At 44.3% G+C, this 22,505-nt stretch overlaps 1 protein-coding gene across 4 annotated transcripts in view; it reads left to right on the top strand.

Annotated features, from left to right (window-relative positions):
* LOC121898750 (diacylglycerol kinase delta-like) overlaps positions 1-21,153 on the top strand; it is a 49,213-nt gene extending 28,060 nt beyond the window's left edge. For 3 of the 4 annotated variants that reach the window (XM_042414151.1, XM_042414154.1, XM_042414153.1), the window contains 24 exons: positions 1,203-1,305; positions 1,402-1,564; positions 2,261-2,369; positions 3,145-3,284; positions 3,949-4,033; positions 4,145-4,239; positions 4,366-4,465; positions 5,066-5,363; positions 5,486-5,647; positions 7,230-7,358; positions 7,489-7,585; positions 7,698-7,808; positions 7,890-7,986; positions 9,335-9,442; positions 9,546-9,659; positions 10,153-10,287; positions 10,373-10,536; positions 11,382-11,493; positions 11,596-11,688; positions 12,272-12,391; positions 15,958-16,075; positions 18,341-18,471; positions 18,690-18,792; positions 19,726-21,153. In XM_042414151.1, coding sequence (XP_042270085.1) covers positions 1,203-1,305; positions 1,402-1,564; positions 2,261-2,369; positions 3,145-3,284; positions 3,949-4,033; positions 4,145-4,239; positions 4,366-4,465; positions 5,066-5,363; positions 5,486-5,647; positions 7,230-7,358; positions 7,489-7,585; positions 7,698-7,808; positions 7,890-7,986; positions 9,335-9,442; positions 9,546-9,659; positions 10,153-10,287; positions 10,373-10,536; positions 11,382-11,493; positions 11,596-11,688; positions 12,272-12,391; positions 15,958-16,075; positions 18,341-18,471; positions 18,690-18,779 — 2,874 coding nt within the window. In that variant the 3' untranslated portion in view covers positions 18,780-18,792; positions 19,726-21,153. The remainder of the gene's footprint in view (positions 1-1,202; positions 1,306-1,401; positions 1,565-2,260; positions 2,370-3,144; positions 3,285-3,948; positions 4,034-4,144; positions 4,240-4,365; positions 4,466-5,065; positions 5,364-5,485; positions 5,648-7,229; positions 7,359-7,488; positions 7,586-7,697; positions 7,809-7,889; positions 7,987-9,334; positions 9,443-9,545; positions 9,660-10,152; positions 10,288-10,372; positions 10,537-11,381; positions 11,494-11,595; positions 11,689-12,271; positions 12,392-15,957; positions 16,076-18,340; positions 18,472-18,689; positions 18,793-19,725) is intronic. The other variant, XM_042414152.1, reaches the window with a different exon arrangement.
* The last annotated feature ends 1,352 nt before the right edge of the window (positions 21,154-22,505 follow it).

The following is a 22,505-nucleotide window of genomic DNA, read 5'->3' as shown; positions in this document are numbered from 1 at the left end:
ACCTGTTAGATTCAGTTTACAGCCTCACCTCCACCAGCTCAACACTGAGTCGCTTCTTATGCAGCTTCAGGTTCTTTAAATCTTAAATCATTTTTATTACGTTTTAGATGATCACAGTTACAATCAGTTGACTGTTGAAGTCATTTAAAATCAAACATGAACTGTTCTCAGACGTCAAGTTTCTCCTTTTTTCTAACATTATAAACAGATCTTTGTGTTTGAGATGATCAGACATTCATTGATTCATCGTTTGGTCCATAAAACGTCAGGAAGTGAAACCAGAAAATCTTCACATTTAAGAAAATTTGGACTTTTTTTTTCTTTAAAAATGACTCAAAAGGACAAATCAATGATGAAACTAGTTGGTGATTAATTGAATCTAATCAATCTAATGGAGTGATCGTTGCAGCTGCAGATCATTTGAAGGCACTTCGGACTGGGATGAAATTTGAGCTGCAAAGATCAGTCATTGATCTGCAAATATTTTGATCATTGATTTAATCCGTCAGCTCATTTTTTAGGCAAAAATGTTAAAAACTTGATTCTCTCAGATCAGAGAACTGGCAGCTTTTCCTCGTCTGACGTTACAGTGAATTAAATCTTTGGGACGTTTGAAGATCTCCAGGAAACAACGACGGTCATTTTTCAGTTTTTTGTTGTTTTATAGACAGAAAAATGAGTTTTAATCCAAAAACGAATTAGAAGATTAAAGGATAGTGAAGATAATCATCTTTAGTGGACTAAAGAATTATTTAATGAAGAAAAATGATTAAATTATCATGAGTTAATTATCAAGAATCACATGGCAGCTATTGATGTTGATGTGAAACATCTGCAGCAGCTCAGCAGCAGAGTAGAAGCCATTGAAATGAATTAGTTGTGAAGGAATGTTAATATATTTTCCATGTAAAAACGCTCCGTAGACAAGCAGACGGCTGTCTTCTTCCCGGTCGAGCCGACCTGGATTTATGATTGTTGCCATAGAGACAGCACTAAAGTAAACAGTCTCAGCGGTTCAGCTCTTTCTCCTCCAGACGTGCTGTAACGTCTCACTGGGAACCTGAGCTGCTGTCTGATTGGTCCAATCGAGTCTGTGTTTGTCAATAAGGAGGAAACATCTCCCCGAGACGTTTCTTTAGATGTGTATGTGGATGTATTTATGTTGTACGTGGATGCAGACAGGTTGTTTGATTGTCCTCCAGGTGCACTCCGGCTGTAAGGAGCAGCTGTCCTCCAAGTGTCCTCTGGGTCAGTGTAAAGTGTCCGTCATCCCTCCCACCGCGCTCAACAGCATCGACTCCGACGGTGAGCTCCACAACAACGTCCGTGTTCCTGTTTCACGTGTGTCCGGCTGCTGTTTTCTGTCCGCTGATATTAAGTAGAAAGTGTTTGTGTGTTCAGGTTTCTGGAAGGCGTCGTGTCCTCCGTCCTGCACCAGTCCTCTGCTGGTGTTTGTCAACTCTAAAAGTGGAGACAATCAGGGCGTCAAGTTCCTGAGACGCTTCAAACAGCTGCTGAACCCGGCACAGGTGTTTGACCTGATGAACGGAGGACCACATCTGGGGTGAGACAGTCAGTCAGACAGTCAGACAGTCAGACAGTCAGACAGTCAGACAGACAGACAGACAGTCAGTCAGACAGTCAGACAGTCAGACAGTCAGACAGACAGACAGACAGTCAGTCAGACAGTCAGTCAGACAGACAGACAGACAGTCAGACAGTCAGTCAGTCAGTCAGACAGACAGACAGTCAGACAGACAGTCAGACAGTCAGACAGACAGACAGACAGTCAGACAGTCAGACAGACAGACAGACAGACAGACAGACAGACAGACAGACAGTCAGTCAGTCAGACAGTCAGTCAGACAGACAGACAGACAGTCAGACAGACAGACAGACAGACAGACAGTCAGTCAGACAGACAGACAGACAGACAGTCAGTCAGTCAGTCAGTCAGTCAGTCAGACAGACAGACAGACAGACAGACAGACAGTCAGTCAGTCAGTCAGACAGACAGACAGACAGACAGACAGACAGACAGTCAGTCAGTCAGACAGTCAGTCAGACAGTCAGACAGACAGTCAGACAGTCAGACAGACAGACAGACAGTCAGACAGTCAGACAGACAGACAGACAGACAGACAGACAGACAGTCAGTCAGTCAGACAGTCAGTCAGACAGACAGACAGACAGTCAGACAGACAGTCAGACAGACAGACAGTCAGTCAGACAGTTTAACATGTGTCTCTTTGTTTCTCAGTCTGCGATTGTTCCAGAAGTTTGATACGTTCAGGATCCTGGTGTGTGGAGGAGACGGCAGCGTCGGCTGGGTTCTGTCTGAGATCGACGCTCTCACGCTGCACAAACAGGTACACACACACACACAGACACACACACACACACACACACACACACACACACACACACACACACACACACACACACAGACACACACACACACACACACACAGACACACACACACACACACACACACACACACACACAGACACACACACACACACACACACACACACACACACACACACACACACACATACACAGTTATTCTATATTTTTCTTACAGTCGTACAGACTCCGTCTCTCTTTCCTGTCCTCCTCTGCTCTCAGCTTCAGGCTCATTGGTTCCTTATAAAGATCAGACATGTCGTTTCATTTATACTGAAGTTCATGGTCCAGAGGTTGTGATCCGCAGCACAACCAGCTGCTGAAGCTGTAAACAGAACCGCATTCCCGCACATGCTCAGTGGCGTCTGCGCCATCACGAGGGTTAATGTCTTATCGCTATTTTTACTCTCTGCAGCTGTTTCTAAACAAACTAACGTGACCAAACTGTTCCTGATGAAGGAAGATGTTTTATAACGGAGGTCTACGGCACCAGTTAAAGACTCTGATGTGTGTGTTCGCCTCTGTGATGTAAAACCAGTAAAACCAGTGAATCTGTACCAGACTCTGTTCAGCTGCATCAACATCGCCCCCTGCTGCACCAACAGGCTCCTCACATCCTTCATGCTGCTTTTCTTCAGCTTTAAAAGCAGTTTAGTTTATATATTTATATAGTTTATAACATTGATAAAGATGAAAACATGAGTGTGTGTGTGTGTGTGTGTGTGTGTGTGTCGCAGTGTCAGCTGGGAGTTCTTCCTCTGGGGACGGGGAACGACCTGGCTCGGGTTCTGGGTTGGGGTTCGGCCTGCGACGACGACACCCAGCTGCCTCAGATCCTGGAGAAACTGGAGAGAGCCAGCACCAAGATGCTGGACAGGTGAGACGGCAGACACGTCCCAGAAATCACCACACGTCCCCCCGATCGGATATCACTTATTGATCGGATATCACTTATTGATCGGATGCTGCAGCTGATCAGAGTGTTTTTATTTGTTTTTTCTGATTCATCATCAGTGTTAGTTATGATCAATAGAAGATCCATGAACAACTTTATTCATTCATGAAATGTTTTTTATTATGGATGTAATTAATCGTCATGGAGACGAGGAGGAAACACGTTAACTTACATGTGAGATATATTTACACAATTTCTATTTTCCCTGAAACAGAAATAACTTCTAATGTTCATCCTCATCATAACCTGGATTATTAAATAATCAGTTTATGTCAGAATATCAATAAATGCTGCTGCAGATAATTATTAATCAAATGAACGCCAGCAGGACGTCTCGTCTCTCTAAAAACACGTTTCCTCGTTTCCTCTCCTCGCTTGGATTCCTCGCGTCCTTCCTGGGCGGGACCAGGACACGAGGAGAAGACGTGAGGAAACGTGGATGAGATGAACGTGATGTCAGACGCTGTTTTTTTTTGGTTTCTTTTATTTTAAATCAGGTTTATTTTTATTCATCCTGCAGTCAGTCACACTCACCGCTCTCTCTCTCTCTCTCTCTCTCTCTCTCTCTCTCCTCCTCCTGCTGCAGGTGGAGCATCATGGTCTACGAGACCAAGTTTCCACGGCAACACTCCGCCTCCACCGTCACCGAGGACTGCAGCGACGACTCCGAGGTAACGGGAAATGACATCACTTCCTGCTTCCAGAGTGAGGAGAGAAATGTTGTGAGTTTTTTTTAGAGGAACATGTTCCAGCTGTGACAGTGTTGATGTCTGCTGATCCAGGTTCAGCAGATTCTCACCTACGAGGACTCTGTGGCTGCTCACCTGTCCAAGATCCTGACCTCAGACCAGCACTCGGTCGTCATCTCCTCCGCCAAGTACGACTGTGAAACACCGTTTTAATTATAACATCCGTCAGATTTGGCTGTAGATTGTGTGTGTTTATTTGTGTGTGTGTGTGTGTGTGTGTGTGTGTGTGTTTGTGTGTGTGTGTGTGTATTCAGGGTTCTGTGTGAGACGGTGAAGGACTTTGTGGCTCGTGTTGGGAAAGCGTACGAGAAGAACACGGAGAGTTCAGAGGAGTCGGAGGCCATGGCCAAGAAGGTACGAAACCTCATCACCGGCGTTCCTGAACGTTCAGTCAGACTTTTATTATCATGTTTACTGATGTTTAAGTTACATGTAGTTCAACTTCTCTACAAGTCCAAACAAAAGCTGATTTGCTAAAAGTTTGATGGAGCTGTGAGGCTCCATTCACACCCTATCCCATAATAACATCTGATCCATACACACGTCTTTACACCTGCTGTTCAAATGTGTTTTCTTCATTGTGCTCTGATCTCAAATAACACATTTGAGTGTTTTACACAAAACAGAAAAGGCATCAAGACTAAACATGTTATAAAAAGACATTAAAATATAATTAAGAATAGATTACATAAACATATATAAATAAATAGGAGCTAAAACAGGAGAATGACAGTGTGAGATATCAACCAAAAGCCTCAAATTTGGTTTAATTAAAGACATGATATGTGGAGAATAAAAAAAAAACTGAACCTGCTTGTCCAGGTTTAGTTAGACCTGATCCAGACCTGATCCAGACCTGATCCAGACCAGCTGAGAGTCTGGATGCTTACTGGACTAATGTGATTCGTTGTTCTATGTATGACGCTGTGTAACCGGAGCGCTTTGTGTCGTCAGTGCGGCGTCCTGAAGGAGAAACTCGACTCTCTGCTGAAAACTCTGAACGAGGAGTCTCAGGCCTCCACCGTGCTCCCCCCGGCTCCTCCCCCCACCATCGCCGAGGAGCAGGAGGAAGGCGAAGGAGTCGTCCTGCCTCCTCCTCTTCATCATCCCCCTCCCTCCTGCTCCCCGCGGACCAACACCTCCTCCTCCTCGTCCGCGGCGGCCGCCATCTTCAAACCTCGAGAGCAGCTGATGCTGAGAGCCAACAGCCTGAAGAAAGCCATCCGACAGATCATCGAGCACACGGAGAAAGGTGAGAGGAAGAGGAGGCCGTTAGCGTGATGAAGAACTGTTCGGTTCACCTGAGTGTCACTTTTTTTTTTTTTTTAAGAAACTGAGTCATGAACTTTAGCACTGATGTGATTCTGCCTCCAGCTGTGGACGAGCAGAACGCCCAGACACAGCAGCAGGTCTTCTCTCTGAGCCGGGCGGAGGAGGAGGAGGGTCTGGTGGAGGAGGAAGAGGAGGAGGAGGTGGAGGAAGATAAGATGTCGCTGCAGTCCTCCTACAGCGCCAAACACCGCAACACACGCAGAGGTCAGTCAGATAGCTTGTAGTTGAGCAAACATCTGGATGTAATGTTAGTTCCAGCTGACTGATACAGGAGCACATCGATTCTTCAGAGGCTCGTTGGAGTGATCGATGAAGATTCATCATCATCATCATCTTCATGGCTGCCGGGCTATGAGAGGGTTTATATTTTATGATTTTATTGTGATATTGTGGCGCAGCAGCTGTCTGACAGTGTGACATCACCTCCTCTAATAGCTCTGTGATGGTCACATGACGCCTCTCATATCAGCGCGACGTCACAGTTAGGCCTGCAGTCCGCTGGTCGATTAGTTGGTCGATATGCTCTCGTCCGACTAAATTCTCATTGGTCGAATAATCTCCGTGTTATTTTCATAAGGAGAAAATTGCTACATCAACAGCTTTCCAGGATTAATCCATTATTTCCTGCGGCGGGGGGGACAGACTAACAAATTACCTGTGAAAACAACGGGGGTGTATTCAAAACACCCCCGTTGTTTTCACAACTTTGAACTCGCCCAACCTGATGGAGACTGCTGGGTCTAACTGTACTCAACGTTTACTGAACGGTTACTGAATCTGTGTTTCTCCATAATGACACAACGAGAACCCCCGCCAGGCCAAGAAAATATATTTTTTAATATTTGATATCCGACAGCGTTTGGGAGTCTCTGTGCAGCGCTGCTCCGGTACGTGAGTCAACCTCTGCGTCGTTGCCTGGGAAACCACTGGTCGCGCGGCTCCGTTAAGGAGTATGTTTGCGTAGCGAGCGGGAAAGAGCGAGGAGCAGAGAAGTGACGGTGGATGCGAGCGGAGCAGAGGAAAAGGTTAGTAGTTAGTTGTCAGTCTGGCAGTAAATGTACAGCACAGACTACAGTGTGTCAGTTAATAAATGCTAAAAAGTCACGTCTGTTGTTTCCCCAAATGCTGGAAAAGTGAAGGAGGTTAGCTCCAAAGTTAGCAACAATAGGTTAGCCTAGCCTGAAGATGCTAAACAGAGAAATATATGGCGAGCTGCAGTCACAGTGCAGCGCTGCTCTGATGACACGTCGCTGAATTCATATTTGTTTATTTCTGAAAGCAGAACTCGAAGCTGTTTTCACTCCGCTTGTGAATGAAACTCGCCCACAAACGGAGCAGAACAGGTCGTCTTATACGGACGTTTAGAGGCGTCGACGGTGCCGATGAACGTTCAGTGATTTACGACGTTTCGGGCAGTTCAGAGTTTGTTTAAGGCGACTTCATACGAGCAGACCTCACAGTTCTTGCATGAGGCTCAGTGTATGTTGTTGTTTCTATATTTATTCTTTCACCCGCCTGCTTGTACATAATAGTGATATGTTTTATGTTTATTATCTTTGTTCAGTTTGTTGTCCTCGTGTATCTTTCTGAACATTGTTGTGTGTGAACACACTGAGAGCTGCTGGAAACCAGTCAGACTGCTTCAATGTGTAAACATCCTCAGACAGCTGATTCTGATCCTGAAGTACACACCAAGGTCTTCACCCTCCCCTGTGTGTGTGTGTGTGTGTGTGTGTGTGTGTGTGTGTGTGTGTGTGTGTGTGTGTGTGTGTGTGTGTGTCTACAGTCAGTAAGACGCCCTGTGAGAAGCTGATCAGTAAAGGCAGCCTGTCACTTGGCAGCTCCGCATCACTTCCTGTCCAGACAGGAAGTAGAGAGAACATGCCGATGCTCAACACAAAGATCCTTTATCCTGGTAAGAAGCTGTGAGGTCACAAACAATCAGTTATCTTTATCATTACAGCAGACTGACTGTGTGTGTGTCTGTGTGTGTGTGTGTGTCTGTGTCTGTGTGTGTGTGTGTGTGCGTGCGTGCGTGTGTGCAGGTCTCAGAGCAGGTATCTCAGGCTCTCTGTCCAGCAGCTCAGTGATCAGTCGACTGTTGGTGAACGCCGACCCCTTCAGCTGCGACCCTGACAACATGTAAGACTGACTGTCCCTAAAACACGCTTATATCCAGTATCTGTCAGTTATTAACTATAAAACTAACCCCACTGTGTGTGTGTGTGTGTGTGTGTGTGTGTGTGTGTGTCAGGGATTGCTACACGGAGAAATGTGTCATGAACAACTACTTTGGGATCGGACTGGATGCTAAAATCTCTCTGGACTTCAACAACAAGAGAGACGAGCATCCAGAGAAGTGCAGGTACGGAAGGAAAACACTCAGAAACACAGACTGTAACTGATCGATCCTGATTGATTAATGGACCGTCTGTTGTGTGTTCAGGAGTCGGACTAAGAACATGATGTGGTACGGAGTCCTGGGAACCAAAGAGCTGCTGCACAGAACCTACAAAAACCTGGAGCAGAGAGTTCTGCTGGAGGTGAGACACAACTACACACCTCACATCCACAATAAGAATTAAAGCTACTCTGGTCCGTCGGGATCATTTTGCTTTTTAAAAATGAGGGATATTTCTTACAAGTGTGATGTGCTTTTATTTTGAAAGATTGATTGACAGGATGAGAATTTTCTGCAGGGTGAGACATGTCTGTCTCGCTCACACCTGTGGCATCAAAATCATGCAAGTTTTGGGCCCATTCACTTGAATTTCAATTAGTAAATTGAAAACTCTTGATGAGTTTGTGTGTAAAACAAATTAATTTCCTAATTTTCATCAAGTCTATTTTTAGAAAAGGAAAAAGACTTTTAACCCACATGACCTGGTCAAAGTTTGATTTGAATGGAGAGTGTGAGCGAACCCACACCTTTTTGATCATTTACTGCTTCCACATAGTTTTAGATACAAACTTCATTTGAACTTTAAATGAATCACAAGACTTTGACCTACAAATCTTGAATTTACATGTGTTTTCTATCTTTTATTGTTTTTGAGATATTAGAGTGTGAGTTTTAAAGTCTTTTCTTGCTCCTCCTGTGATTTTATAATGAGTGTGTATTGCGGAATGTTTCACAGCACTGAGGGAGTGACATCACCAGGAGCAGTTGGAGAGGAGGATTTTAGAGTACGCTTCTTGTGAAATCTCCTCATAAATCCCATGACTTTGACCAAATCTTACATTAAAAATTATTTATTTTTTATATTTTTTAGAAGGAAATTTTGTTGCGAATCCATTGATACAGGTTTGAAAGTGGTCAGACTTATAGTTTAGACATCAGAAGCCTCTGTTTGACACAAAGTTCATGCCCATAGATTGCCTCCCCATTGTTTTACATTGTAAGGGTGATGTGGCACTGCAACTTTCAGAGCTTATTAAATCCAAACCGTTCAAGTTATTACAAAGTTTTTAACAACTTTTTTTCAGCACAGTGTCATAAGTCACCTATTAAAGTTTGAAGCCGATACCATTAACGCCCTCAGAGGAGATCTGTTCGGGGGCCAAAATTGGGGCATAGTCTTATTTTGAAAGGCTAATTGCGGACTTCCTGTTGGATTTAGGTCAGGGGTGTCAGCGTATGATTTGTAGGTCTTGATGAAACGAACAATTGAGTTTTAGTTTGATCTCTCTACGACATTTGGATGGATAGATAGAGTTCGGTCAGGCAGAGGACACTCTTATTCTTCATACAATAACATGCATTAACTGTGTGTGTGTGTGTGTGTGTGTGCGTGCGTGCGTGCGTGCGTGCGTGCGTGCGGGCGTGCGTGCGTGTGTGTGTGTGTGTGCGTGTGTGTGTGTGTGTGTGTGTGTGTGTGTGTGCGCGTGCAGTGTGATGGGCGGCCCATCCCCCTCCCCAGTCTGCAGGGCATTGCCGTGTTAAACATCCCGAGCTACGCAGGAGGAACCAACTTCTGGGGAGGAACCAAAGAGGACGATGTAAGAACCCTCCTCTCTCTCCTCTGCTACCTGTCTGTCAGGGTCAGGTGATGAGTGATGTCATCATGTCACCTCTCTCTCTCTCTCTCTCGCTCGCTCTCAGACCTTCACCGCTCCGTCCTTCGATGATAAGATTCTGGAGGTGGTGGCGGTGTTTGGCAGCATGCAGATGGCCGTGTCCCGAGTCATCAACCTGCAGCACCACCGCATCGCACAGGTCTGTCTGTCCACCTGTCTGTCTGTCTGTCTGTCTGTCTGTCTGTCTGTCTGTCAACCTGTCTGTCCACCTGTCTGTCTGTCTGTCTGTCTGTCTGTCCACCTGTCTGTCTGTCTGTCTGTCCACCTGTCTGTCTGTCTGTCTGTCTGTCTGTCCACCTGTCTGTCTGTCTGTCCACCTGTCTGTCTGTCTGTCTGTCCACCTGTCTGTCCACCTGTCTGTCTGTCTGTCCACCTGTCTGTCTGTCTGTCTGTCTGTCTGTCTGTCTGTCCACCTGTCTGTCTGTCTGTCTGTCTGTCTGTCCACCTGTCTGTCTGTCTGTCCACCTGTCTGTCTGTCTGTCTGTCTGTCTGTCTGTCTGTCCACCTGTCTGTCTGTCTGTCTGTCTGTCCACCTGTCTGTCTGTCTGTCTGTCCACCTGTCTGTCTGTCTGTCTGTCTGTCTGTCTGTCTGTGTATCTCACCCTGTCTCTCTCTCTCTCTCTCTGTGTCAGTGTCGGACGGTGAAGATCACCATCCTGGGGGACGAGGGCGTCCCGGTGCAGGTGGACGGGGAGGCGTGGATTCAGCCTCCAGGCTACATCAAGATCATCCACAAGAACCGGACGCAGACTCTGACCAGAGACCGGGTGAGTCGCTCGGCCTGCTGGGAGCTCAGGACCGCTGAAGGATAAGAAGATGTTATAAATGTACGTGTGTGTGTGTGTGTTTCAGGCGTTCGAGAGCACCCTGAAGTCCTGGGAGGACAAACAGAAGTGTGAGTTCCCCCGGACGCCCCCCCCTCAGCCCCCCCTGTCCTCCCAGCCAGAGATCCTCTCCGAGGAAGAGGCCTCACTCGTCAGCGAGTTCGGTCAGGCGGCAGGAGCCCTCATACACAGGTAATGTCTCCTCAGAGTACTGACTCATCTGAACACACACATGAAACATGTTTCAGGGAACGATGATGCGTTCAAACACACATAAAACTGATCGCTTCAAGAACAATTTGTTTGACTTTTTCATAAAAGCTTAAAAAAACAACTGAAACATCTTCTGTTGAAGCATTAAAACAGTTCTCAAAGGAAAATCAAGTAGTTTTTGGCGTATGAATCTTTTACAAACCCAGAACCTGAACATTAACACCCAAAACCCAATAAAGTTTATTCAAACAAGACAACGGCGTCCTCAACAACAAAAAGAGAGAAAGGCAGACTTACTTTGTGCTATTCTATTATAAAACAGAAAATATGAAGCCACAAGTCAAGTTTCATTCAGATGACCCTTAAAACTTTCAGCAAATTTCCAGAAAAATGATCAAAATTCTCCCGTCGGTGCCGTTAAATCAGTGCAGAAGAAGAGGAAACAACCAGATGACATCTTTAAAAGAGCAGCAGTCAATACTCAAACTATAGAAACTATGTGGAAATACTTCAATCAAATCATAACAGAAGTTATCTCAGGGCTCTTTCCTCATAGAGCATCTAGACCGAACTCTTTAATCTACAGAGACGCAACATTCCTCCATCAGCAGCAGGAAAAACCCCCCTTTAACAGGAAGAAACCTGCAGCAGAACCGGACTCTGGGTGGACGATATCTGCCTTTACTGGTCGGGTTGAGAGACAAAGAAGGAGACACAGAGAAGCATAATAACAATAATAATAACAATAGAGATATGACTAATAATAATGATGATGATGATGTCAGAGAGCAGATGTGAGTGTGTCTGTGCTGTCTGTGTTTCAGTATCCGTGAGGTCGCTCAGTCTCACCACAGTATGGAGCAGGAACTGGCTCACGCCGTCAACGCCAGCTCCAAGGCCATGGACGTGGTCTACGCCAACTCCAAGAGCTCCGGGGTACAAACCGCCGCCTCTCTCTCTGTGTGATCTGTGCTGCTGGTGTGATGGTAGTTTGAGCTCTTAACAAGGCCGTGTGTGTGTGTGTGTCTCTGTGTGCAGGCTCTGAGCTGCAGCGTGGTCCTCCACATGGTCAGCAACGTCAAAGCTCTGCTCAGTGAGACGCAGCTGCTGCTGGCTGGAAAGATGTCCATGGTAACTGTTTGAGCTCAGTCTGAGGGTTGTTGTTGTTGAGAATACTTTGGACTCAGTCACACTTTATCAGGAAACCTGCTGTGCAGTCTGATGTGATCTCTGACATGAATTCTACTGTTATGAAGCTTCTGGATTTTCAGTTTGTGTTGACGTTGTCAGAAAGGTGATAATTCTACTTCCTGTTTGTTATTGAGTGTTCCTAAAATTAAAAAAAGCTTAATAAATGTATAATCTGTGTTGGGTTCCAGCAGACTGCAGGTGTTCCTGATAAAGTGAAGTGAGTGTATCAGGACATCAGAATAATTAAACTCATGTTCAGAGCAGTGAACTGATTCACTGTTTATATGATGTGAATCATTTTAAAGGTGTCAAACAAAAACTGAAACAAGTTTTATTAGTTTTTAAAAACACAAATCACTCAGAATCATTCATTCGATTTTATAGACTTTTGTGTAACATATAAAAATGTGATCAACAATAATATTGAGTGTAATATTGTGTGTGTGTGTGTGTGTGTGTGTGTGTGTGTGTGTGTGTGTGTGTGTGCGTGTGTGTGCGTGTGCGTGTGTGTGTGTGTGTGCAGCAGCTGGATCCTCCTCAGCAGGAACAGTTGAATGCAGCTCTGAGTTCTGTAGCTCAGCAGCTCCGCCGGCTGGCTGACGTGTCCTGGTTGTGTCCCGTCATCGACCCGTCAGACCACGAGGTAACAGTACTACTACTGGCACAGGAAGTACTACTACTGGCACAGGAAGTACTACTACTGGCACAGGTAGTACTACTACTGGCACAGGAAGTACTACCACTGGCACAGGAAGTACTACTACTGGCACAGGTAGTACTAGGAGGAAGTACTACCACTGGCACAGGTAGTACTAGCTGGTAGTACTACTACTGGCACAGGAAGTACTACTACTGGTACAGGTAGTATTAGCAGGTAGTACTACTACTGGCACAGGAAGTACTACTACTGGCACAGGAAGTACTACTACTGGTACAGGTAGTATTAGCAGGTAGTACTACTACTGGCACAGGAAGTACTACTACTGGTACAGGTAGTATTAGCAGGTAGTACTACTACTGGTACAGGTAGTACTACTACTGGCACAGGAAGTACTACTACTGGCATAGGAAGTACTACTACTGGTACAGGAAGTATTAGCAGGTAGTACTACTACTGGCACAGGTAGTACTACTACTGGCACAGGAAGTACTACTACTGGCATAGGAAGTACTACTACTGGTACAGGAAGTATTAGCAGGTAGTACATCAGCATCCAGCTTGAATCGACCCAACTCAGCCCACTAAGTCTGCCTGAAATTTGGGTGTCATGATGGATGACCAGCTAAGCTTTAAGGTTGACGTGGCATCAGATCGATCGTGTGGGTTTGTCCTGTACATCATCAGGAAGATCAGATCCTTCCTGTCTGAGCATGCAGCACAACTCCTGGTTCAGGCTCTCGTTATATCACGCATCGACTACTGCAACTCCTGACTGGCAGGCCTCTCCGCATGTACACTTACCCCGTCTGGTCTTCAATCAGCCCAAAACAGCACATGTCACCCAGCTGTTGATATCCCTCCACTGGCTCCCAGTCGGCTGCCAGCATCAAATTCAAAACCCTGACACTTGCTTACAAAATAGCAACTAAAACAGCTCCTGCCTACCTGAACTCCATCATTCAGGTCTACACTCCGTCCCGCCCACTACGCTCTGCCAATGAAAGGCGCCTGGTACCACAACAGGACCCTAAGTCACCAGCTAGACTCTTCTGCTCTGTAGTTCCCCGGTGGTGGAACGAGTTACCAAACTCTGTTTGATCTGCAGAGTCCCTCTCAATCTTTAAGAAAATCTTTCTATGCACTCTAATCATCGCCTTGTTGCACTGCCTGTTGGCATCTACGTCCTTTCAGGCCCAAATGTAAGCTTTATGGCACTTACTGGTGTTGTTGCCTCCTGACTAGATCCCTGCTTGTGTTGTATCAGTCTCATATGTACGTCACTTTGGATAAAAGCGTCTGCTAAATGTAATGTAATGTACTAGCTGGTAGTACTCGCATCTAGTAGGAATCACAGTCCTCCAAATTTTAAATCTTTACACTGGCTACCTGTCTGTCACAGAATTAATTTCACTTCAGACATGAAAATACTCTGCTGTGTGTCTGATGTGGTGTGATGGTATAATAGTGGTATAATTACCTTGTTAAAATCCTTAAAGCATCATGTCTACCTTCTCCTTCATGAAAAATCCAGAATCTGTTGCATACTGGACCACGATTGGCTCCAAACTGGTTGTGATGTCACAAATCTTGCATATTTTCGATGAGCACAGAGAAACTTTCCTCTTTCAGCAGACGAAGGTGAAAACAAACACAGAGAAGCTGAAACATCCAACTGAAGGAACAAGAAGAAAAACATGTTTTTGAGCAGAAAGAAGGTTTTAAATCACTGACCGACTTTGCTGCGTCCTGTCTGTCTGACCTGGTTGTGACATATCAGCCTGCAGGTCCTGGTCCTGATGTCAGTAAATCCTCTTTACTGTCTGCTGGTCACACAGAGAACCAGGCTGCTGTCTGTCAGCTACAGTCAGGACTTCCTGTTTGATGTTACTTCCTATGAAGAGTCCAACAAAGCTGCGACACACAGACCAGTGTTCAGTCACTAAAATCCAAATATTTTAGCAGTAATAGTTGTATTTAAGGATTAATGGGATAATACTGTTCACTGTGATATTTGTACCCATAATAGTCGTAGCGTTAAGCTGATACCTGCACATCACTATCACTGACAGGACGCCGTCGTTAACGACCCAAAACTCTGAAAGTCTGTCACTGTCTCCTGAAGTGTTTGATTTAATTTTATCCTTATTGTTTTATCATAAATGCGAGGATTCTCTGCTTTATGTTGAGTATATTGTAGGGCTGCAGTCTGCTTTATTAGTTGGTCGATATGCTCTCGTCCGACTAAATTCTCATTGGTCGAATAATCTCCGTGTTATTTTCATAAGGAGAAAAGTGCTACATCAACGGCTTTCCAGGATTAATCCATTATTTCCTGCGGCGGGGGGGACAGACTAACAAATTACCTGTGAAAACAACGGGGGTGTTTTGAATACACCCCCGTTGTTTTCACAACTTTGAACTCGCCCAACCTGATGGAGCCTGCTGGGTCTAACTGTACTCAACGTTTACTGAACGGTTACTGAATCTGTGTTTCTCCATAATGACACAACGAGAACCCCCGCCAGGCCAAAAAAACATTTTTTTAATATTTGATATCCGACAGCGTTTGGGAGTCTCTGTGCTGCGCTGCTCCGGTACGTGAGTCAACCTCTGCGTCGTTGCCTGGGAAACCACTGGTCGCGCGGCTCCGTTAAGGAGTATGTTTGCGTAGCGAGCGGGAAAGAGCGAGGAGCAGAGAAGTGACGGTGGATGCGAGCGGAGCAGAGGAAAAGATTAGTAGTAAGTTGTCAGTCTGGCAGTAAATGTACAGCACAGACTACAGTGTGTCAGTTAATAAATGCTAAAAAGTCACGTCTGTTGTTTCCCCAAATGCTGGAAAAGTGAAGGAGGTTAGCTTCAAAGTTAGCAACAATAGGTTAGCCTAGCCTGAAGATGCTAAACAGAGAAATACAGAACAGAGAAATGTGTGACTGCCGAGTTTACTGTGCTCTCTGTCCCGTTACATGTGCGATTTTAGTCAACCAACATTTTCTTTGGTTGACTACAGTCCTAGTATTTTGTGTTGCATTTTATACATGAACTATGTTATATAATTAAGTTATTATCATTAATATTATCACTGTCAGACTGGCTGATACAGCCTGGCTCACTATAGTTAAACAAAACTCCTCAAGTGTCGACCTGCGTGATGCTGACAAACAGTCACGTCTGGGGGAAAAAAATGGAACTATTTCAATTCAGAATTTTATTCCCGAAAAAAGAGAAAATATATATCTTTGAAAACACTGAGCCTCATATGAGAACCTTTTCTTCTGGTAAACCTCTCAACCTCACCTGAACTTCACAAACTCTTTGTAAATCTCTGGTTTTCAGCCTGATGAAGGTCACCTGTCGACGAGCAGCTGAACCTTTCCGCTCCGTTTGTGTGGCCAAGTTTCATTCATAAAAATGTTCCCAACGAGGGAAAAGAAGAATCAGAAACCAGCAGACATATTTATCAGTCAGACGTCGTATTAGAGGAGCTGAAACTATTATTATTAAGTGTAAAGTTTATCTAAGCGCTACCTGTCGTGTCTTTGTGTCTTCAGGGTCCTCTGACTGACTTCTCCAAGCGCAGTCGGAGCGCAAAGTTCCGTCTCGTCCCGAAGTTCAAGAAAGACAAAAACAACAAAAACAAGGAGACGTGTGCGACTCTCTCTCTGCCCGGTAAGCTCTCCCATCTAAAGTCTCTGTTCTGGTTAAATCTGGTTCACATGTCATCTGATGGCCTCTTCTTATTGGCTAAAGAGACAGAAACACTCTGATTGGCTGCTGCTTCTTCTTGGTCCCATATATATTTATGTGAGTTGATCAGAGCAGCAGGTGGCGCTGTGGCAGGTTGTGTTCTCTGTGTAGATGCTCTAAAACTCATCATGACAACCTTCAATTGGATCATAAATGTGATGAGTTTAAATGAAAATACGTCAGAGTCACATGACATGTTTTAGAGAAGCAGGTGTGAAGCTGTGAACCAGAGATAGAGGTGAGATTACTGTCATCATTTATGATATCAAAAGTGTTAACTGTGGTTGTAAAACATTTGAAAATAAGACTGAAATGTCTGAAATCATTGTTACAGATAAATGTCTGCAGTGTTACAAATCTGTCTAAAAGTTTTAAGACGTTTAGCTTGATTCTTGTCGTTGTACTGTATGATGTTAAAAACACTTAAGTCCATTCAGTGATTGGTTCAAAGCTCAGTTTGAGCAGCAGAAACTGTTGTGATAAACTGAATTAACACAAACAGCATCTTTGATAATTAAATATTTGATTTTGTCTTCCAGCTTTTAATTTAGGACAGCAGAAGTAAAATTAACCCACAACCAACACAAACCTTTGTTACTGCTGCTGTGATACATAAATAACAGTGATGGAAAGTAACTAAGTACATTTACTCAAGTACTGTACTGAAGTACAGTTTTGAGGTACTTGTACTTTACTTGAGTATTTCCATGTGATGCTACTTTCTACATTTCAGAGGGAAATATTGTACTTTCTACTCCACTACATTTATTTGACAGCTTTAGTTACTTTTCAGATGAAGATTTGACACAATGGATAATATAACAAGCTTTTAAAATACAACACATTGTTAAAGATGAAACCAGTGGTTTCCAACCTTTTTGTCTTTTGACGTCTTACAAAAAGCAGTGTGTAGTCGGGGTCACATTTCACATGTCTATGAGTTGTTAACAGCTCCACCAAATAGTGATTTTTCCCTCTAAACTTCTCACATGCTTTCATTTCAATAAATGTTCAAATGATCCAATATTTCAGCAAAAATCAAAGATTAGAGAAAAAGTCCAAAAACTGAAAACAGATTTGTGTATCAGAACTTTGTTTTTTCTTCTTTCCTCTCCCATTAATCATCTCACCACCCCTCAGATTTATCTGCTGACCCTTTGGAGGGCCCCGACCCCTAGGTTGGGAACCACTGGACTAAACTAGCTAACTGTATATAAAGTAGTGTAAACTAGCTCCACCTCCAGCAGCTACAACAGTAACATGCTGCTCTAACACTGATGCTTCACTATTAATAATCTAATGATGTCATATATAATAATATATCAGTCAGAGGGACCAAACCACTACTTTTACTGCAATACTTTAACTACATCAAGCTCATAATACTTATGTACTTTTACTGCAATACTTTAACTACATCAAGCTCATAATACTTATGTACTTTTACTGCAATACTTTAACTACATCAAGCTCATAATACTTATGTACTTTTACTGCAATACTTTAACTACATCAAGCTCATAATACTTATGTACTTTTACTGCAATACTTTAAGTACATCAAGCTCATAATACTTATGTACTTTTACTGCAGTAAAGTATCTGAGTACTAACTGTGAACTACATGGTTGAGTTGGACTCTACTAGACTACAGCTTTTCTATTTTCACTGATGTACAAAACAAACACATAGAAGTTCAGCTCCTGACAGCAGCGCAGCTCAGAACAAAATAAAGTAAAATCCTGTCAGATATCCCAGAATGCAACGCTGTAAAACACAGATTTGTAACATTGAAAACATTGTAAGAGTGAAACAAATATTTCACACATTCAAATCTTATTTTCAAATGTTTTTAATCATATTATTTGGTTTGTTTCAATCCTCACTTTCATTCTCTCACATTTTAGGTTTCATGTCATGAATAATGTTGATAATCTCACCTCAGATTATATGTTTATTTTAGAGCTCTGCAAATATATTTCTAAAAAAATGTGAGTTTTAAAATCACATTTAGACCCAAAATGACAAAGAAAACATGAATTTAGAAATCCTTAACTTCACTGTTAGATGGTGTCTTTCCTGTTCTGGGTGTTTCCTGTTTTCCTAAACCACTTCCTGTCTATCTGAACCACTTCCTGTCGGTCTCAACCACTTCCTGTCGGTCTCAACCACTTCCTGTCGGTCTCAGTTCACCAGTGGGGGACGGAGGAGGTGGGGGCGTGGCTGGACTTTCTGTGTCTCACTGAGTATAAGGACATCTTTATCGGACACGATGTCCGCGGCGCCGAGCTCATCCACCTGGAGAGGAGGGACCTGAAGGTACCACCGGCTAGCTCTGAGCTAACTGCTAACTCACACTGCCGCGTGATTGGTGGGCTGCATGGCGGACTAACTGCATGATGGGTAGATGTTGGAGATGATGATGGACGGAAGCAAAGAGTGTGATGGTTTTCTCTTTGTCCTGTTCTGTACATAATATGTGTGTGTGTGTGTGTGTGTGTGTGTGTGTGTGTGTGTGTGTGTGTGTGTGTGTGTAGGACCTGGGAGTGACAAAGGTGGGTCATATGAAGAGGATCCTGCAGGGGATCAGAGAGCTCAACAGGAACAGCAGCGCCAGCGAAGCCTGACGGCTGCAACAAGGTGACCAGTGTTCATTATTATTAATGTTATTAAAGTTATTTACATCCTGATCTGATGTCGCGTGTTAAACGAGGTCAAAGTTCAGGAACGTTTGTAGAAATGCTGCCTGAAAGTCAAAGACCAGGGCTCAGCCGACCAATGAGCAGCTCCCACACACTCAGAGCAGTACTACTACTGCTGTACTGACTGTAGTACTGACTGTAGTACTGACTGTAGTACTGACTGTAGTACTGACTGTAGTACTGACTGCAGTACTGACTGTAGTACTGACTGTAGTACTGACTGTAGTACTGACTGTAGTACTGACTGCAGTACTGACTGTAGTACTGACTGCAGTACTGACTGTAGTACTGACTGTAGTACTGACTGTAGTACTGACTGCAGTACTGACTGTAGTACTGACTGTAGTACTGACTGCAGTACTGACTGTAGTACTGACTGCAGTACTGACTGTAGTACTGAACAGTCAGTGATTGTTTGTATTAATCTCATCCTCCTCCTCTTCCTCATTTTAAGCTCTTTGGTTCCTTGTGCTGTTTTTCACTTGTTTCTTTCTTTTCTTCTTCGTCTCTTTTTCTTCTGCTGCGTCTCATTCTTCAAAACTTCATAACCAGTAAGCTTTGACGGCTGTGTTGCCATGGTTACAGGTCGGGTAGTGGATGAATTTAGAAGGTGATTAAACTTGAGCTGAACGACGTGTGCATTAAACGGTTTTAACGCACACCTGTCGGCCAATCAGAAAACAGTATTCATCCAGACCCTGTTATAACGTTTATTAATGTGCTCTGTCTGCTGCAGATTAATGAATAAATAAATAAATAAATAAATAAATATAATAAGACAGTGAAGTTTAATCTGAGCTGCAGTTAGAATCAAATCAGAAACTTTTCATCTTGAACTCATCTGACTCCTTCTTGTTGTTCTGTTGCCTAGCAACCGCTGCCTGCTCTCCTCCTACCTCTGCTGCTACCGACGACCTCATCTGCCTGACCTCTGACCTCCTGACCCACAACCAGAACCAGCTGGTCCATGACATCACACCTGAACCAGAACCTCCTCACAGGGACACAGAGAACCAATCATATGATCCGCCAGTGCCTTGTCATCTCACCCACTGACCAATCAGCATTCAGGAGGTGGAGCCAAACATTTATCTACCTTCAGCAGACTGTTTTTAGATGATGGAGTGTGTCGGCTGGTCCGGTCGTCACCACGGAGACGGACTGTCAGATAAGATGCCAGGGTTCATCTGCACGACTTCCTGTACACTGTAAAAAAATGTCATCTTAATACAGAAGCACATCTGTGTTTTTACAGATTTCAGCTTCCTGCCGTCTGTTCTCTCTAACAAACACACGGTGCAGCTGCTTTAACACATGATGACAGCTGTGACTGAGATGTTTGAACTATATTCTGACACATATTACCAGGAATTATTGTTACAAGCAGCTTCTTTGGCCGGTAGGATCAGTACAAAGATATGAAATCACATTTTATGTGGAATTAAAAAGGCTGAAAAAGTCTTAAATTTAACTTTGTGAACCTGCAGAAACCGGATGTTTGGTCTGATCCGTGAACGTCAGCAGACAAAGTTCGATTGATTGAAAATTACTCTGCAACCATTTTGGTAATTGATTAATATTCTCTGGTTTCAGCTTCTCGTGAGGATTTTCTTGATCATATTTGTCAGTGAATTAAAAATCTTTAAGTTTTGAACTGTTGGTCGGACAAAACCATCAAAATTTAGACATCGCAGAGGACTCAGAGAGATTGTGAATTTTTCAAAAGTTTTTAACACTTCAATCGATGAATCATGAAAATAATGTTAGTTGCAGCTCTACAACACTGACACTCAAAGAACCGAAACTCTTTACTAAACAATGCAACACTAAATGATTTATTAAGATGGATTTTTTTGCAGTGTACCAGGTCGACGTCTTAGATTGACAGGATGTTATTTTGTGTTTTGACACATCAGTGAGTTTCACATGAACAGTGAACTGACTGGAGTTAAAAGAGGAAAATGTGACCTGCAGGTAAACCTTCACACCGACACCACAGAACGTCTCAGAACTTTTTTATCTTACAACCGATATGAGTCCACTTGTTCTCCAAATCCTGAGACAAAGACGTCTCTGCAGCTCCGTCCAGAGAAACACTTCAAACCAAAACTTCCTGGACCAAACAGCAGCAGCAGAGAAGATTTCAGGACTCAATAACAGACCGGATGATTGTTAATGTGGAGATCTTTCAGCGTCGGTCGTCTTCTGTCCTCAAACACCAACAGCAGAGACTCCAGGTCAGTTTCAGGATGTGGACTCAGTGTCCAGCAGAGTCTGGCTGATCTCAGCTGTGTTCTGGATCAAACATAAGCTGGATCTGGTCCACATGTTGCATTAGATTTGACTCCAGAAGCCAGACATGTTGGATTTACCTGCCACCTTACCAGCCGACCAATCAGAACCTCCTCTGGATCCTGAAACGTTGGACCAGGATGCAGCAGAACCCTTTAAACCTTTAAACGAGCGGCTAAGAGACTTTAGAGAAACACTTTCTGTCCCCAGACAGACGCAAGTCAGACAGGAGCTCTGTGACTGTATGGAGACCAAGTGAGAGGACGCCTGACAGGACGCCTGACGGGACGCCTGACGGGACGCCTGACGGGACGCCTGACGGGACGCCTGACGGGACGTCTGACGGGACGACTGACGGGACGTCTGACGGGACGCCTGACGGGACACCTGACGGGACGTCTGACGGGACGACTGACGGGACGTCTGACGGGACGACTGACGGGACGTCTGACGGGACGCCTGACGGGACACCTGACGGGACGTCTGACGGGACGACTGACGGGACGTCTGACGGGACGACTGACGGGACGTCTGACGGGACGCCTGACGGGACACCTGACGGGACGTCTGACGGGACGCCTGACGGGACGCCTGACGGGACGCCTGACGGGACGCCTGACAGGACGCCTGACGGGACGCCTGACGGGACGCCTGACAGGACGCCTGACAGGACGGGACAGTGGTGTTGAGTTGTCCTCAGAGGACAGACTGAAGGACTTCTAGAGTTTTGTACTAAAACATATTTATTTCTTCTATAAATTGATATTTAGAGCTCAGTCTGTGTCTATAAAAACAGGGAGTGGTGAACGTGACGAGGGACGTCGGGACAGACGCTCCCGAAGTGATCAGGTGGTGTGACGGAGGCTCTGCAGCAAACAATCAGATCTCTCCACATAAACCAGCTGCATTTACTGTTATTACTGTGTATTTCCTGTTTGTGTCGGTGTTGTTCTGCTCGTGTCGTCAGTCTCTCTGTTGTCTGTCGAGTGACAACAAAAATGAACAGTTTACTTCAGAAACAAACAGTTTTATTGACAGTCGTGGGTCCAAAACTCTTGAAGGGACCAAGCGAACATATATGATATTTTTGAGACTCAAGATGCAACGTTCAGTTACATTGCAGTGGAATTTATATTTTTGTGTCAAATTCATTATTGTATGAAGATAAAAACCTTTTCGACGTGTCATCTGGTGAGTCTGAGCTCTGCTGGACTGATGACTTCATCTTCTATTAAACAGCCTTAACTCTTCCTGAAACACTGAAAACCTTCATCAGCAGCAGTTTCAGCTTTTTATCCAGTAAAAACTCCAGTTTGAGGATTTTCTGTTTGTTGTTATAAAACGTTTTGTGGGCATTTC

Source organism: Thunnus maccoyii, chromosome 6 (assembly GCF_910596095.1).
Source record: "Thunnus maccoyii chromosome 6, fThuMac1.1, whole genome shotgun sequence".
Taxonomy (NCBI): domain Eukaryota; kingdom Metazoa; phylum Chordata; class Actinopteri; order Scombriformes; family Scombridae; genus Thunnus; species Thunnus maccoyii.
Note: the sequence above shows the minus strand (reverse complement) of the source record. Positions and strands in the feature narration are given on the sequence as shown.